Raw genomic sequence first — 18,787 nt, forward strand, 5'->3', positions numbered from 1 at the left:
TTACGATGTTTATGAGTATAAGTGGTCTATACTTTGAGTTTGTTAAATGTTCGCAATTTCCAAGTTATTCGAGGGACAATAAAAGTTGAATAAACAACTTTCGGCATAACATAAAAACCATCCCTTTAACCGCACCAAGACCGTAAGATTTATTTGAACGCATCACAGGTGGGCACTTTTTGTAACTTCCACCATAAGAAACATCAACAACGGTTGAATGAAATCATAAAAATTCATGAGTGACGAAGTTATGAATGAAAGAAGAGAGAGAATGAGTGTGTGTGTTATGTGTTTGAGCTCATTCGATGTAAATAAAACGTTTTCAACAGGTTGCCGTTTGTAAACACATCACGTCGGGCTTTTTATTACGTTTAATCGCATTAAAAACCGAACTACCACTACGGGCTTTAAATGAAAACAATTAATAAATATAGCAGCCGGAGAGCTTTCCGGGGGCAGATAATGAAGCGTGTTTAACTCATTACATTAAAAACGGCACGGCCCCGGATTAAAGTAAACTGCCGGATGATTAAATGAGAGAACACAAACCGATTATTTTAGCCGATGGAATTTTAATAAATTTGCAAACATAATTTCGCAATATAACGTGTTTCGGCTCGTCCTGCAGCGGGACGGCTCGCCTGTTTGATTTAATGGCAGGAATTGATAAAAGGGGAACAAATTCGTTTACTGCAACTCGCTCAGGCGAAAGGGTCAAAAACCAAATGATCCAAATTCAACGACCCATCTTATAAAACCTATTTTTTTCAACAAGTAGCCTGTTTCGATCGAGACCCGGACAAGAAAACACCGCTAGCAACTACCCTGTTTATAAAATGACGTAGGAGGGGGAGAAAAGATTGATTAATGAGATATCTATCTCTACCTGGAGTGTTTCAGGACACGTGTATCCTTTTCGAATTGTAACGGCCGCTTCCGGTTTAACTGTCCATAATGCGGCCGCAAATGCCTGTTATCACAACATTAAACTCTTCTTGTGGGATTTTATGCCATTACATATCAAACAACTAGTTGCTCACCGTATTTGTCTTCCATTTACCATAATTGTGAATTATTTTGTCGTAAACGACAAAAAGTGTTACATCGAATGGGCCATTCGAGCCTCGCTACGACACGATGACCTACTTACGGGATTATTAAAAGACCACACGTAAAAAATAAGACTACCACGTAAAAAATTATTGACGTACAAGCTTTAAAAGAACATTTTACAAGTGTTCGCTGCTTTATGGTTGGGAAAAACAACCATCCCGCAAAATTAACACAATTAAAAAAAAATAGTTTCGTAAAAAATTGGAAGACTGGACAGATATCTAGGACTTTTTAGATACTGTATTCAGTTAGTAACTTTATTAAATTTAAAGAAAAAAAAACATACAGACTTCAACCTTTTCAGTATGAACAATATTGCACAGTTCAAAATGTTATCCTTTCTGATTTTGTTATTGCAAACATCATGAATGGTAAAGAATTAGACTTCGAGCAAAACAGCATGTGCACTCGTATTTTTAGATAGTTTTGTCTTATTGAAGATGTGGTAGTTCAAAAGACTGCTTTTTACTGAAGTTTAGACAGATATCTCAAACGAATGATATATCAATTCGACACCATTTTACCGTTCAAAACCGATGTCCGGTCGCCTGATGTCGCCATAGTAGCGAGGGACTGTCAAACTGACAGCATTCTGACGACTTCGTTGGTGTTTGCGTTCTTGCAGCTATAATGCAAATTTTCAAAAAAGCCATTTTTTTTTCTTCTTGACCTGACCTGACCTGACCTGACCTGCCACCACAAGCTTACAAAACTTGTTTTACTTTACTCAATGTATCAATTTTTACTAAAAAATAACATTTTGTTTAACATTTTCTTCGTTCCACTTGACATTTGACAGTTCAGTGACAGTCCCCGAAATGTCACATGTGGCGTTTGTTTTAAAATCACGTAGTTGCAGGTTTTTACCTATAAGTTGACACATCATTTTTTTGAGATATCTTCATTACATCGTATGGTCTTAATAATAATTGTTGACACTGGAAGAACTCTAAATTTTTTTCGAAAAAGGATGAATGTAATATCTTAGAGACTTAGTAAAGGTGCAAGTTGCAAAAAACCACTTTGCATTTGCAACAGCACTTTTATGGCATTAGTCATTGGAAATTACTTTAAAACTGTACTTATATGGAAAATATTCAACCCAAACTATGATTTTCTGGTCCCTTTGTGCCTATATTTGGTTCAGAAATATGAAAAAAATGCTGTTGCAAATGACAAGTGGTTTTTTGCAACTTGAGTCAACTTTAGCTACAACGACAAATTGGGCAATATGAAATACACTTTTCAAAAAGATTTTCATTTAAGGCACAAGGGTGTTGCACAGACCACCTACAGAGTGATCAACAAGAAAACAAACAAAAGTGCTACCTCATCGAAACGTCTGTCTTAGCTTAATTGTACACATATGTATATGCCATTCACGATGTTTTGGCATAAGGGGAGGCTATGATTTCATTTTTTAACGTTGGATACATGTTTGATTTCTGTCATCTCTGCTGTCACTAAAGTGCCTGACATGCGGACCTATCAAAATGAACGTAACATGTTGCCGAATTTACCGTAATCATAATTAAGCGACATTAAAACGTATTGATGGTGTTTGTATTAGACTGCAGAACATATTTTCAGTAAGTTACAGTGAAGTCAAGTTCTTTTTATGTATAAATTCAATCGTAGGTGAGTATAAGATAAATATGTAGCACGGATAGTGAAGGAAGAAACAACGACCCAATTGAAATGGCACAGGGGTTTTGTAAGCCCTATTATAACTTCGCGATAGAGTTGTGAATTTATGGCTTGAGTCTATTTTAAAATGTACTCCTGAAATTTGCCAACATTTTTGTAGATATTGTGAAGAACTTATTTCGGAAGATTGGGCAAAATTAATGAGAAATCTTTCATTTGAAAACGTTCTTCCTTTAATAATTTCATTAGGAGAATCTGACTCGGAATTTGATGCAGGTAATGATGATTCAGAATTTTCTAATGAAATTATGGAAGTTGAATAGTTTTGTTCTTTTTTTTGTCATGGACGATGGGTGTGTAAATATTTTGCAGAAAGATTCGAATAAAGTAAGGCTTAATAAGTAGGTACAAGATTTTATACAATCTAGTTCTAGGAACGTTTTGGTTAAAATAAAAAATTCATTGACAAGTTACTAACTGGTTGGTTAAGACACTGTATAGGTGGGTTATCTAAGTGGTGCAGGAGCCACTTTAACTTTCGGTCCCGGTCCCTACTACATATTCTGTAGTCTGTTCAAGTCAGTTTCCTGTTTTGTTAAATTGGATTAAAAATGTGTGAGTATTTTATATTGCAAACTAGTAAAACTGACAACAATGCACTAGACAATGACGCAGTTTATAACCTCAAACTTAGAAAAAAATAACCTAATTCAACAGACAGCTTTACTGCCAACTTAAATGCACTTTTTCCATAGCCTCCCCTTATGCCAAAACATCGTGAATGGCATATATACTTGCTATACACAAACGTTTTATTGGTTGCGTACTTCTCGAAATAGTATATTATGATACAAGTTTATAAGGAAGCCTTTAAAGCACGCGCGACGAGTTTAAGAGCACGACGCGTAGCGGAGTGCTTTTAACGCCGCAAGTGCTTTAAAGGCCCTTATAAACGTGTATCATACGCTATTTTTTATTATACCTGCACTAAAATCTGAAAATTATAACAAAAAAAGTAAATTGAAATACCTTTTCCGAAGTAATCTATATCGTTGATATAGAAATGGTCAATTGTTGTTGTTTCGTTGCTATCATAAATTGTGTATAAATGTCTATTTATCATTGTTCAAAATGTAGGTGAATTTGTTGTTACCTAAGTTACCTTTAGTGTTTTAAAGGCCCTTTTTCGCACGCATTTTACTGTCAAAAACAGGGATTATGATTCAGGTATAATAAAAAATCTATTATTAATTAAATAATATATCATAACACAGTTGCTTTAAAACTGACATTTCACCGAAAAATCTGCCTACCAGTGGCGTCGCGTTTGGAAATAAATCTGGTAAATTACCCATTCTTACGAATGCAAAATGTTGCTCTTGTTTATTTGATAAATTTTCTCTGTTATCAGAAAATAATATATAATAAATACATATTTGGATAAGAATTCCGCTACGACATGACCGATAATTTACAACGCCTGCTCTGATTTGTTTTCCTTTTGATCACTTTGTATCATGTTTAAAAAGAGCAAAAAAGCAAACAAAACATTGTTCAACTTTCTCAAATTACGGAAAGGCGTTTCTGCGAATCTGGCAAAACCTATCAGTCTTTTATTTTCTTTGTGATGCGATTGGTAACTCTGTAAACAATTTTTACACTGCGATAAAAATATCATTTGGTGTCTCTGAATAAATACGGCGTTATTAGATTAGACGTTGTCGACCACTGGCGTTTACTTAAAAATAGTGATAACATCTTCATTAGTATTCGCTGGATGCAAACGTTGTTTTCGGTCGGGTCAGGGCGTAGAAAAACCAAAAACAAGATAAGACGCGAGATAAGAACCGTTCGAGCTCCTCGGCTTGTCAATAGACGAAGTCCAAATCGTCGAGAGTTCCATTGGCGAGATAAAGATGCAAACAACGTGTTTAACATTCACTTAAAATTGGTTTGTCTCGCTGTGCCAATAAAAGCATGCAAAATTAATCATCCAGAGCGAATTCCTAGAGATACCAGAAACAACAATACAAATTCCTTTTATATTGTCGAAAGCTGATGTGTATTATCGTCGACGATGGTAATAATTGACATAATAAGAAAATTGAGGCGTTTATTTTCAACATAATAAGGGACGTCGAATGGAGGGCACCGCCGCTAATATTGGCAAGGGATGTTTTTATATCCACAGATAGAGCGGATGGACGATTCGCATCCCCTAAAATGACTTCACCCTCGACGAATTATTATCTAATATGGCCCGTTAGAGCCCTTTACACGCGAGAGGTATTTTAATATAATAAGTGGTTATGAAATTAGTCAGAAGGCGTGTTCTTATATTATCCCATGTTTAACAGACGAGCATTATCCACTTGAGGGTCACATCAAGTGAAGCGATTTAAATCGATTTTATGGGCCGTTAAAAAAGTGCAACGATTCACCTAGCCTAGTGCACTCACCAACTTTTCCATTTAAAATTTTTATTTATCTATGTGTCAGTAGCAATGGTTAAAACTAATATTTAAAGATACCAACACAAGTTGCTTCCATATCGATAATTTCATTCAAGATAAAATAATAATACTAATGTGACTTCTTTCAAGAACCAATTTCTTTCTGTTTTTATCGTTGAAATGTCTTTCCAAAATTTGTTACGACATCTAATTTGTAGTTTTTGATTTGTCAACTTTGTGTCTAAAGAAAAAGAAGAAAGTAGTTATTTACATTAGAGTACGGTAGGGGGTAGGGGTACTTTAGAGGACGAAAACTACGTTTCAGGCACGAGTCGAAATCAAGTGCCGATTAGGTGGAGCGCTGTAAAATACCTACCCTACGACATTGGTATTAGACTTTTCTGCTGACCAAATGTTTTATTTTGAACTTTTGCAGATTTTTATGAAAACAAATGTCAAAATTTTTGACACACAGAGCTGCCAACCTGATAGGTTGTATTTTCCCTATTATGATTATCCCGTGACATTTGCTGTCATTTGCAATTTTATATGTAGATACATTTTTTAGTTTAATTTATTAACCAACTAATATTTTAATTGACTGTACATAGGACCTAATCATCCTATAACCGACCTAAATTTCAAAATACATACGAGTATTATCATTAATTAATAATTAATTATATCATTTTGAGAAACTCGAAATGTCAAAAATGTCGGGAGTTTTAGGAATGACTTATAAATGTGTTTTTTTACACTACGAGATTTAAGTAACGTATGAACACTTTAATTTTAGAGTAACTAAAAAGAGTAGGTGCGTGCGTGCGACACTGTTACCGCACTCCACCAGAAATTTACAACATCCGCCGGGGAATCGCAGTCACCTTGACCTAAAGTGAAAGGTAAAGGTAAGTTTTACAGTTAGGGAAGCCGAATTTTTTTTAGCACTTCTAAAATGTCATTATCTGTTGAGTGTTCTTTTTGAAATCCAAACAAAATGTAATTTCACTAATGTCGATAGATATTTCTGCAGTATTTAGGTAATGTAAGTCAGTAACATGACATAAAATTTTCAGTATGTGCCATAGGTTACTTTATGTCTATGTAAACAATTCCATTATGTTTGTTCGGTATTTGTAAAATGTAAAAGTAAGTAATATGACAAAATTTTGAGTCACAGGTTGTCTAGGTTAACAACGAAAAATATGTGGCAGATGGTGTAACTGTAAAGAGTGAAAAAGTGAAAACATTGAATCATACGGTCCACATTAATTAGTAAAAAAGTCTACAGCTTGAAAATTTTTCTCCATCGCAATAACGTTAAGAGATATTCTCCAAAGTATTTTTTCAGTAAAATCGAATTAAACGTAATTCGTCCAGCGTTAATCTAAAATCCATTTGTCGCGTGGTTGGAAGACCACCGGCACCGCCGCGTCGCCGATTTACTTTTTCCCATTAGGTGAGTTACCAGTCGGTCGCTAACGGCGTTCTTAATCCTTTTGTCTGGCGGCAAATTTGTACAAAGACTTATCAGTCGTCGGCCCCTTGATGGAGCGAAACAATAACCATCTGCAGAGAACCAAGCAAATATTGTCCCGGTTCTTGGGCCGATAAATCCAGCGAAATTAGCGGAAGTCGTCGCAGTCGCCGTGAACGGAACCAGTTTCGACCCTCCGCGGGGCCGTCGAGAAGAAACACAAAAAGTAAAATCAACGAAGGTCCCGTTTATTGTATTATTTACTCCTGTCTAGGCTGGAAGAAAAGAAGGGACCGCGTCGCGTTTTCTCACTGACACAATTTCCTACACGGGAAAGTTCGCTTCCATTTCTTCTCGTTGGCCCACACGAGGACATTAGGGCAGTGTTACGAAGTTGCAGGGCCGACTCAAACACTCCGCGTACATTTGTTTTTTTTTTATAAATCATGTTAAGTACGAAAAAGAAATACACAACTTAAAAATAAACCTAGTCCATAAGTACTAATACTACGAGGATTACTAAGCACATAATTTCTTCATCAAAGCATTTCATTGCAGTTCTTTCTTTTTCCCTTCTCTTAAGACTTTTTTTCATTTTGGTAGCTCTTTGCGTATACATACATTATAATTTTAACCTCTATCATTCCTCTTAAACATAACACAGGATTATTATTAAATAAATGTTTGAAACATCGTAGTTGGCTATGATTCATATGTACATTCATACGTGCAGATTTGCCGCTTGTCAATTTCTGGATTGGATTTATAGCACAGATAAAACGTAAATTTGACATTTTTTATTTTGCACTTTTCATTATATTTTTCAAAGTGTCAGTTACAAAGTTCAGACTTAGTTAAGGCAGCAAAGGAGCCTTTTGCAAGACTACCACTTGTAGGACACTGTAGAATGAGCCCTTTACAAAATATCCAAACGTTAAAATTTAAGAAACGTTTTTGGTCGGTTATACAGGCTGTCCCAGAACTGGCGTACAGTTGGGAGCATGGAATTTCGCACACCAATTTGTATGTTATTAAAAAAACCTATCTAGTCTAAGCTTTATTGTCATTATAATCAATCATGACATACGAGTATGTGATCAAGACTCACGTTTCACCTAAACAGTAACGAAAATGCCGCCAGTATCTCTTAAAAACAAAAGGATTTAAACATTTTTTCTTGCAGAATCCATTTCAGAATAAATATTTACATTTGCAGTTAACGGGACAGTTCTGGGACAGCTGTAGTTATTGCACATGTAATCAAGAAATGTGTTTGGACTGGAAGCGTAAATGAAGGAAAATCAAGTGGAAGGCCTTCAGTATCTGAAGAAGTTGTTGAGGATTTAAGGAAACTGCAAAGTAGAACACAAGCCACAAAATTAACAAGATTGTCTCGCTGCACCCAGAGTAGGTGCAACGTTTATTTCTTTACAACAGTTTCATGCTCAATGGCCGTTTGTACGGTGTGATCAAGGATGACTGAATCTGTTGGTAACAATGAAATTTGGCAAATTTGAAATTTACCATCAAAGGTTTATTTTTGTAATAGCATAAACGTAACCGGCGCGACTAAAAATGTTTTAAATGTCGTCGTTAAAAAAATCCGGTCAGTGCCATTTACGAGACAAAAAACACCAGTACTTTTCAATTGTTTCGTTGCCAACAAACTCAGTCATTGTTAATCACGCTGTATAAAGCTTAGTTGTTAACATCGTGTCAGATAACAACGCGTCAAGTCGGAAATCAGCCCATTTGATTGGCTGATTCAAATCCAATGTTAAACATCCCCCAATCAAATCGCTTGACATTATGTTAACTTTAACAACGAACTTGACATCGCTTTATATCAAATGAAATCCTGGGTTGAGTAGGCGTTGGAAAAATTAAACCGTTTAGAACAGTGTAAAGTTTGAATTTCCCGCCGTTTGACACGATGACATTTATTTATGTTTAATCAGGACATAATTGAACATGTTAGTTTTCAGCAAAGGGTGCTTCGAGAATAGGAATCGTTAAGTTATTCTATTTTTAATGTAAAACATTAAAAGAAAGAAAAAATAGAAATACATTTTTGGCTCTAAATTTTAGGTTAGCTGACAACATGCTCCAATTAATCTACGCTTTAAAAAAGCACAACAATTGACGGTTTCCAACGCCTCCCCAGCCCAGGATTTCATTTGAATGCCCGATACAACCGGGCCTTCATGTATTAAGTTTAAAACTGAAACGCGCGGTTCCACCACATTATCTTGATCTAATTGTTTCTGTACTACGCGTATACTTTCGACACTTTTCAATAATATTCCAATCGGCTGGTTTTAATTTTTTTGTGACAAAATAATCTTAATTTATACCTTGCGATCAACAGTTACTTAGATAAGGGGCGGCTATGACTTCGATAGTGTCAGATTTTTCGTATCTTTGCTAATTCAGCTAATAAAGTTCAAACAACTGTCACTATTAATCAAATTTTAACGCAAAAATGGTTTTTACTTCAGAACATAAAAAATTAATCATTGAATCATACATTTCTAATTGTATTTTCAATAACGGAGAACGGACATACAGCGATGTTGCCTGTTTGGCCGAGTATCTAAAAAAAAATCCAAATTTAAATTGAAACGGGTATGTGCGTAACCAAAAATACTTCCATGCATTCAAAGCATCTGAAAGTCTAGATTTGGACATGCGCCCAAAATCTCAAAGGCTTCTTTGATCTAAATAATTGTTGATCCACATGCCCCTTGCTTTTAAACAACCGAATAATTCCAAATTTTCCGAGCGCGCTATGATCTTAAAAACATTTGTAATAAAACAATTTTTATATTCTTTTAAATATTGTGTTCGTTTCCGTTTGAAGACAACTGACCTCTCTTCTTCTGTTTACTGATACTGATATTGAAATGGATTTGTTTTTTTTTATTTACTGAATGTCATTCAATTAAATTTCACTGTATTTATGCATCGTAACATGATTCTTTAAATCCAGGAAACATCCTTGGTTGGCATGTTACGCAAGTAATCAAGAGATTTATTTGGGCTGTAAGAGTAAATAAATGAAAATCAACTGGAAGGCCTCCGGTATATGAGAAAGTTGTTGAGGATTTAAGGAAACGACAAAGTTGACCACAAGCCACAAAACATCGTCGACAAGATTGTCTCGCTGCACCCTGAGTAGGTGCAACGTTTACTTCTCTACAACAGTTTCATGGTCTTCGTGCATTGAGTTTAAAACTGAAACCTACGTTTCCACCTCGTTATCCTGATCTAATACCAGTGGATTTGGCAATGTTTATATATTGAAAGACCAAGTGTTTCAACAACGTTTTAATGACCTAGAAGAACCACAGAAAGAAATTATAGGTTACTGACGTAACATTGATCAAACAATGTTACAGAACATTTTGAAAATAAACGAAGATGAGTAGGCAGTTTCACGGCATAACCGTCAACATACATTTGTTTTTATATGTCTATATCTTTGTTATTTTTCAATAAAATTCTAATCGATATCTTCTATTTAATCTCTTCTTAGCTATCATTGTTGGACCCACCAAAGAAAAAAGTCGAGTTTTTATCTCTTTTTTCCTGGTTTGCCTGAAACAACCAGATTTGCCTAGAGCCAACCCTGCAGTCGCAGCCTGCAACTCAACAAAAAGAAACATTTCCATAAATACGCTCCGTGCAGATAAATAGCATCGCACGTCGATGAGCTTTATACGAGTACAGAATGTTCGGCCGTCAATTCGGAGACAACATTTTTATTACATAATCAATATTACATGGGTCATATTTACCTGTTGCGCTGAATTTACAACGTTACGGTGACGTAACGCAAGATAGGGTGACAACTTATTAAAAAATATATGAGTAAATGCTGCAAATCAATACCGGGACAGTTGTTCGCTTTAAGCAAGTAAAGGAGAAAGTATAATGGCTATTATTCACTCGGACAATTCCACCACTCACCTACGGCTCGTGTTAGAATTTTCATTCTCTTGAATAATAGCCATCATTATACCGTGCGATCAAAGAAGGTTTTAGGTTTTTAAATTATGGCCATAAGTTAACAGGTGCATGGAATTCATGGAAGTGTTGTTGCTTGCATATACCTGTTTCAATTTAACTTTGGAAATTTTTGCCGAAAATTGGTCAAACAGGCAACAGCGCTGTATGTCCATTCTCCGTTATTGAAAACTCCATTACGATTCAATGATGAATCTTTTATGTTCTGAAGTAAAAACCATTTTTGCGTTAAAATTTGATTCATATTGACAGTTGTTTGACATTTATTAGCTGAGTTAGCAAACATACGAAAAATCTGACACTGTTAAAGTCACAGGCGCCGGCTTATCTAAGTAATTGTTGATCGCACCGTACTATTACATTACATTTTGCACTGAAGTAAATTTTCATTTCTTTCTTCTTGGTCAGCATAACATAATTAAAAAGATTCTCTTTTTGTAAATCTACTTACGAGTAAAAAAACTAAAAAACTTAGTAGCTTGTAGTAAAAACATATAAATAAATAATAAATAAATGGAAGTTTAAAATGTACTCACAATTAAGTACCTATAGTTCACATGTATTTTTAAATATCTTATAAATCAATCAGAGTTGTTATGGATTGTGCAGACAGTTCCTGGGGCGCCGTTGAAATGTATTATTTTCATAGAGATAAGCCGACAAAAACGAAAACGGACTAATAGTATACTTTACGCGTAAATGGAATATTTACCAAACTTCTGATCAAAAATGAAAAATCACGGTCCGATTTCAATAATTTAATTTCCATTCGGATTCTCAGCATCTGATTATATTTAGTCTACCCGGGTATTCACGTCAAGGTTCTGTGTTTCATTAATCCCTTCGAAATTATTTGAACAATAGAAAACAGAGAGCTTAAATTTATTTTCGACTGGGAATATTTACACCTCGAAAAAATACGATTAACCGTTAATAAAATTTATAGGAAGTGGCGTTTCTTGTTATTAATTGATGAAATAAATTGACAATTCTAAACAGCGAAGGAACACTCGTTGGTAAACCTGGGATAGAAACATGAAAGTATAAAAATATCGGTAAATAAAACAGATACTCTGTTTGTGTACGATTTGCGTACGATAAGCAAGAGCAAGCGGCACGAATGGAAGCATTAAGGATGAAAACGGAACAAATCTGGCGGATAAGGAAGGTGTTTTATCCGTTCCGATTTATTCTCGTCGACAAACTACAAGTCTTGCTGAAAATCAGAGTCCATTTACTGGTCATAAATCGTAGGATGGGGCGGCGTTCGAACTGAACAATGGTAATCAGATACGTATCGGTACAGAGCCGCGGGGTTAATTCAAATTAATACATCATTAGTTACATTGGCCACAACAACATCCACATCGTTGAAAAGACATATTTCATGGCCCATACCTATGATGCTGAGATAGGTAACGTAAATAAATCGCTTCAAAACTCGCCCACTTGTCACGGGGTGATATTCTAACGGATTTATTGAATATATGCGATCGACCAGAATAATGGACGAAAGTGGGCGAATTTCTTTGCTAATCGAAACGAACCGCCCGTTAACGTCGATATCATCAAATATTTGCCGTTACCCATCCCAATTTTTATACCTACGCAATGGAGCTATTATCGAAACTACATGCTTTTTAAGATTAATTTATCGATAAGTAATGAACTCTTGTCGGTTGTTGTACGAACATTTCATGTTTAAATTGTAGGTAGTGGCAAATAAGTTTGGGTTTCTTTATAAAATTGCATTGTGCATTTATTTATTGTTTGACACCATGTGATTCCTCATAAGAAGTTTCATTCTAGGATTTTCAATTTTTAGCTTATTCAGACCTTTGCACAAAATTGGAACATTCGTATTATAAATAACTAACACGTCGAGCTGGTGAGGTCGAATTCATACACCTCTGTACATTAATTGGTACAGATTTGTACGTACAGTCGATGAACAAATAAAACTGGGACAAAAATGACAATCACATAAGTCAAAATTTACAAATTTGCATCGTTTAATTACGGCTTTATACAAATAGGTTAACTTTGATATGATATATTATATCGACACTGACAAATATATTGACAATTCAATGGTCTGATTTACATAGATTAAATTTTAAGTGTCCTAGTTTTATTTGTCCCCCGACCGTACAAGTAAAAGATTTAAAATAATGAAAATAGCTATTGTTATCACAGTAGGTCTGCTTAAAAATAACTGTTATTAAAAATCTGCGCTCACCATTATTGTCCAATAATTTTTAATTGTTGCAAAATAAATTTGGTATTTGTTATTTAATGATTTAATTATTAATTTAAATTTAAAAAATGTTGTAAAAGTTCTAATGAAAAACAAGTCAGTATCTTAGCTATAGTCGTTTCCAACGATATTCATACTGTCAGTGTCATTTTTAATATGTTGGTGCAGATTATACACACAAATTCATAACCAGTATTGAGAGTATAAGCAAATCCCAGTTAAAAAAAATGTCAAATAAGAAATTGAGATTATGGTAAAGAAAATTTATATTTCGTCAAACATCAACAACAAATAATAAAACTCAGTCTTCAGCATGGTGTAAAACATGGTTAAACTAAGGCATCCGAATCAGACTACATATTTTCTTTGATTTGTTGGAAATGATGGATAATAATTTGAATTTGTCAATTTGCCGCGTCAAGGTATATTGCCAAATTAGGAAATTCAAAATTACTAACTAAACTGAATCAACAAGTGATGCCACATACTGTCATATTGGCGGCACGGATGTCATTGAAAACGACTATAAATTCTATTTGAAATATTCGTACTCTCATTTAATATTCTATTAAGCACACAAATTGTAACACTTTGTGTTTCACTATTTTTCCTTTTACTTTAGACCATAAAAAATGTATCCTTGAATTCCACTTTCTGATGGGCAAGTGACGGTTCTCTAAAAACAGGTAAAAATTGCATAAATTACGTTAAAACGCCGCGCTTTATTTTTCGTAGGTAACTTTCATGGCGTTTTTTTTTTATCAGCTTTTGATGACTGCAACCCAAAGGTGGAGGTGCACTTCACCATTAGAAATTTAAATGGGTGTATGAATTTGCTTTATACTTTACACCTTTACAGTAACAGCTCTTGAATTACAGACGAAAACAAACAAGATGCTGTAAATACCAGCAATCCTTAAGGTTTATTTCTCCTGCTTTTTAATCTGTAAATTTCGGTGTTGCCCATTTCAAAAATTATCCCTAACAACCCTGTAGCGTTTTCACCTTTCCCATAGTCACGTTATTATCTACTATCTACAGCAAAGCGTGTACTCACGATTAGCGTGGGAATATCAAACGGTTCAAATCGCAGCGCAGTGCCAACGAATTTAGCGCAGTCCTGCCAAGTCTCAATTTCCGGATACGGTAGGGTAGTGGGTCGAACCGTGTTACAAACCATTTTCTGCAAATTTTTCAAATGTACACAGTTATATCATAATATCAACTCGCGCCCCATCTACCGCAACAAAACAGAAAAAGAAGCAGCTTCCTGCAAGCTATTACCTGCATTCCGCACTCGTTATTGCTGGCCAGCAATAACTGCTTCCTGTTGGGAAACTTGTAACTGAACTGCCTCCTGAAATTCTCAGTGTAGAGTAGCAACAGTTTTTCTTTGTTCGAATTTTGCAAGTAACTCTCGGGGAAATTTACTCGATTTTCGAATTCGGGGCTCTCAATTTCAGGCCAACAGAGCTTTATCAAACCGAGTTCGTTCGCAATGTGTGTCAGGTCTTTGAGAGTTAGGTCAACTGGAGGCGGCAACTCGCGAGGGGCGTCTAGTATTTCGATGTAATGAAATTTGATCTCCTCTTCTTCGAGCTCTTCTTCCTCGCCCTCTTGAAGGCTCTCGAGGTATGGTAAAATATCGATATCTGATAAATCCATGGCCGATTTTTGAAAACTTCACTGTGACTTGTTTAAGTGACGTTTGAAAACGCGCTGCCATGGTAACCGCTATTCACGACAATGCAGACAACAGCATGACATAAAAAGAACTAGAAGGGGCGCCGAGTGTTTCAGCGCAATGAGATTTAACCTCGTTTTCTTTGTGTGTCTCGCCCTCGTCTCTTTAAGGCCTTTCAGGTATAATAAAAAGAGCACCCTATTAATTAGTGGTCACCTTTGAAAACTTCACTTTCACGTATAACAGATTCAATAATAATAATTCAAATGACACTCGAAATGCACAGTTATGACAACTATCATTTTTGTAGCAACAGTGTCGACAACTTTGCCACAAAATAGAAATCAGTCTCTTATTTTATTGTAGAAAATTTACGTTTCTCTCCTCGTGTTTGTTTTAAAATACTTCAAAGAATAGTAAATCACTGATATTATTTACTAAATTTGCCGCAGGAGTTTTTTTGAATGACATCAAGTAGCGCAAGTGCTGACAACCACGTGGGAGATAACCAACTGACGCAACTCGCAAAAGACACATTTATTTAAATTTACTAATTTACGCACTTATGTAAAGTCTATGCAGTGTTTGAAAACGTATTTGTGGATTCAAAACAGATATTTATTTCTAGCTTTTATGTTTAATACAACTTTTCTAATGTCATAACAAACTATAGTTACTCAGGTAACTTGAAACATACAACTTGATGGGAGTTTGCATATTTCCAACAACTTACTTACCATATTTGTTTGTAAAAATATCAATAATTGGAATATGGTATTAAAACAAATCAGAACACGGTTCAAATCAACGTTACTACGTATTAGGCATTCACGATCTTTTTGGGACCGAGTTGGCTATGATTTTTTCTTTTCATGTTGGACTAACTGACTCAGTGATGCAACGGATGCATTTTTTTTTCCTGTCAGTGTCTGTTCGACATTTTCTTGCCACCGCATTGCCATATTTATTATTTTAATATTCGTAAGAAACTAAATGATTTATTAAGTGTGTAAAAATAATTTAAATTTCCGTCAAAAGAACAGTCAAAATTGCCAAAATAATTTTATTAGGTACGATAAAAATTTTCTATTAAACGATTTAATTTAATTTAAAAAGGACAGACCAGATTTAAGAGATCCGCCAACAATGTTCCTATTCAGAAAATATAACCCTAAAATGAAAACAATCTAACCTAACACAAAAAGTGTCAATTTGCTTTAGGGAATGTAGTTATCACCGAGGTACTGCCAACAAAATCACTAGATGGTCATAGCCAACTCGGTCCCAAAAAGATCGTGAATGCCTTATATTATAAAATATCAAGACAACATACAAAAATATCATTTCTGTGAAAAATAACTTGATTTCAGTAACTCAAAATCAATTAGATACGCTGAAAACTACCGTGTGAGCAACAATTACTGACTGAGTTGGCAATAAATTCTAGTGACTTTTGGTGACTTTTATGTCATGTTCCAACGAGAAAACCATTTTATTAATTAAAAGATTACACAAACTAAGACGTTTACATTTGAAAAGTATGCCAGCTGTCAATAATGTCAATAAAACAAACCGGAATAGATACAATTCACAGTCTTGAAAATTTCATGTAAAATTTGTTATTGTTGTTATTGCCAACTGAAACAGTTATTGTTGCTCACCCTGTAGTTTATGCAAACTGCTTAGGTATACACGGGTATACTGCCTGTTCTACATGACCAGCTAATAAATTGGGTTCTTTTCTTTGATTTAAAATTTAGAAATAGGTATTATTTTTATAAAGCTTATTCTTTAAAGCACTTGGCTTCAGCTTCGCCTCTAAACCTCCAAAAGAAAAATGTGATTTTATGATAATTATTCGCTGACAGTGACATTGACAATTGTTAAAAATAGTGACAATTGTACGAAATATTGACTTCTATGTTGCCATTTAATTAAATATATTTTTTTGATCCTCAAATTTATTGTAAAAACAGCTACATTTCTTGGTAATATGAAGAAAAATAACTCCAATTTTCGTAGCCACTCTGTAGATATATACCGAATATGCAACCAAAAATACTGCCATGCATTCCAGAAATTTGCGGACATGCGTCGAAAATCTCAACGCCTTCTTTGATCTAAATAATTGTTAATCGCGATCAAATTAATTTGTAATCGAGTCATCCATGGATTTGAATCCGTATAATATGTCTTTTGCGATTGATATGTCAAGATCTAACCTGTGTTTCGCGCTGTGATTGTTGGAGCGTGGAGTTCAAGTAACGACATACGATTTCGGATTCATGGATAACTCGATTACAAATTAATTTGATCTTTGATCGCTCTTCTTTACAACGGTTTCGACCCTTTTTTGTGGCAACTTTTCCTGAGACGATCAACATGATTGTATTTTTGTTTGTTTTTGTTTTCACAGTATTTTTCAAAGACGTTTAGCTGAATCTTTTACCCTTACCACAATTCATGAATCAGGCTCTACTTTATGATTTCTACTTTTTAGCGTTAGATTTTAGTCTTAAACTTAGGTGATTTTTTACTGTTCTACATGATGAGAATGACATATACCTAGTTATCTCTTTTCACCCCCATTACTGATTTTTATCCTGTATCGAATTTCGCTAAAATCATACATATATGCCATTCACGATGTTTTGGCATAAGGGGAGGCCGTGGAAAAAGTGCATTTAAGTTGGCAGTAAAGCCTGTCTGTTGAATTTGGTTATGGTTTTCTAAATTTGAGGTTATAAACTGCGTCATTGTCTAGTGCATTGTTGTCAGTTTTACTAGTTTGCAATAGAACAATACTCACACATTTTTAATCCAATTTTACAAAACAGGAAACTGACTTGAACATACTACAGAATAGTAGGGACCGGGACCGAAAGACGAAGTGGCTCCTGTTAATTTATGCACCACTTAGATAACCCACCTATACAGTGTCTTAACCAACCAGTTAGTAACTTCTCAATGAATTTTTCATTTTAACCAAAACATTCCTAAAACTAGATTGTATAAAATCTTGTACCTACTTATTAAGCCTTACTTTATTCGAATCTTTCTGCAAAATATTTACACACCCATTGTCTATGACAAAAAAGAACAAAACTATTCAACTTCCATAATTTCATTAGTAAATTCTGAATCATTACCTGCATCAAAATCCCAATCAAATTCCGAGTCAGATTCTCCTAATGAAATTATTAAAGGAAGAACGTTTTCAAATGAAAGATTTCACATTAATTTTGCCCAATCTTCCGAAATAAGTTCTTCACAATATCAATCACAGGATCAAGCCATAAATTCACAACTCTATCGCGAAGTTATAATAGGTGTTACAAAAACCCTGTGCCATTTCAATTGGGTCGTTGTTTCTTCCTGCTACATATTTATCTTGTACTCACCTACGATTCAATTTATACACAAAAAAAAAACTTGACTTCATTGTAACTTACTGAAAATATATCCTGCAGTCTAATACAAACACCATCAATACGTTTTAAAGTCGCTTAATTATGATTACGGTAAATTCGGCAACATGTTACGTTCATTTTGATAGGTCCGCATGTCAGGCACTTTAGTGACAGCAGAGATGACAGAAATCAAACATGTATCCAACGTTAAAAAATGAAATCATAGCCTCCCCTTATGCCAAAACATCGTGAATGGTATATATGTAACAGGTATTATTCGTTAATCGATTGTGGCATAATAAATTTACCTGATATTTTTATACAACATTCTTCGACTTTAGCCGGTCTTGCATTCCCCAAAACCCCACTCGTTCGTTTATTGAGAAATTTCCCTCTCGGACGCGAAAGAAATGAAGTGCGGAGGACAACGTGTGCAAATGGCTGAAATATGTCTTTGATAAGTAAATTTAAAAACAAATTACGTTCGGTTTAACCCGATAATAAAGTTTGAATCTTGCCGACAAAATAAAAAACAATAAACTCTCTAATGAATGGAAGATATGAATGGCTCGTAGTAAAGCGTAGTAAAACTACAAAACAAATAAAAAGCTGTACTTCATTCCAGCTCTCTTGACTCATTTGAACTTTGATTTAGAAGCGTACAAAACGAATTAACAAGTTACAAGCGAACTTTGATCAATTAACCGTTGAGCGTTTTAA

The 18,787-nt window shown here is 34.8% G+C and overlaps 1 protein-coding gene and 1 long non-coding RNA gene across 2 annotated transcripts in view; both read right to left on the minus strand.

The window, feature by feature from the left end:
• The window catches only part of lobo (lost boys), a 144,948-nt gene extending 130,175 nt beyond the window's left edge, over positions 1 to 14,773 (minus strand). The window contains exons 1-2 of the mRNA XM_069039684.1: positions 14,258 to 14,773; positions 14,031 to 14,156 (exon numbers count right to left, since the gene is read on the minus strand). Of these exons, the coding sequence (XP_068895785.1) occupies positions 14,031 to 14,156; positions 14,258 to 14,638 (507 nt within the window). The 5' untranslated portion in view covers positions 14,639 to 14,773. The remainder of the gene's footprint in view (positions 1 to 14,030; positions 14,157 to 14,257) is intronic.
• A 2,910-nt stretch (positions 14,774 to 17,683) lies between these two features.
• On the minus strand, positions 17,684 to 18,327 carry LOC138124042 (uncharacterized). The gene is made up of 2 exons (XR_011156986.1): positions 18,110 to 18,327; positions 17,684 to 18,058 (listed from the first exon to the last, which is right to left on the minus strand). It is a non-coding gene; the product is annotated as an uncharacterized lncRNA (long non-coding RNA).
• Between the last annotated feature and the right edge of the window lie 460 nt (positions 18,328 to 18,787).

Source organism: Tenebrio molitor, chromosome 2 (genome assembly GCF_963966145.1).
Source record: "Tenebrio molitor chromosome 2, icTenMoli1.1, whole genome shotgun sequence".
NCBI classification, from domain to species: Eukaryota; Metazoa; Arthropoda; class Insecta; order Coleoptera; family Tenebrionidae; genus Tenebrio; species Tenebrio molitor.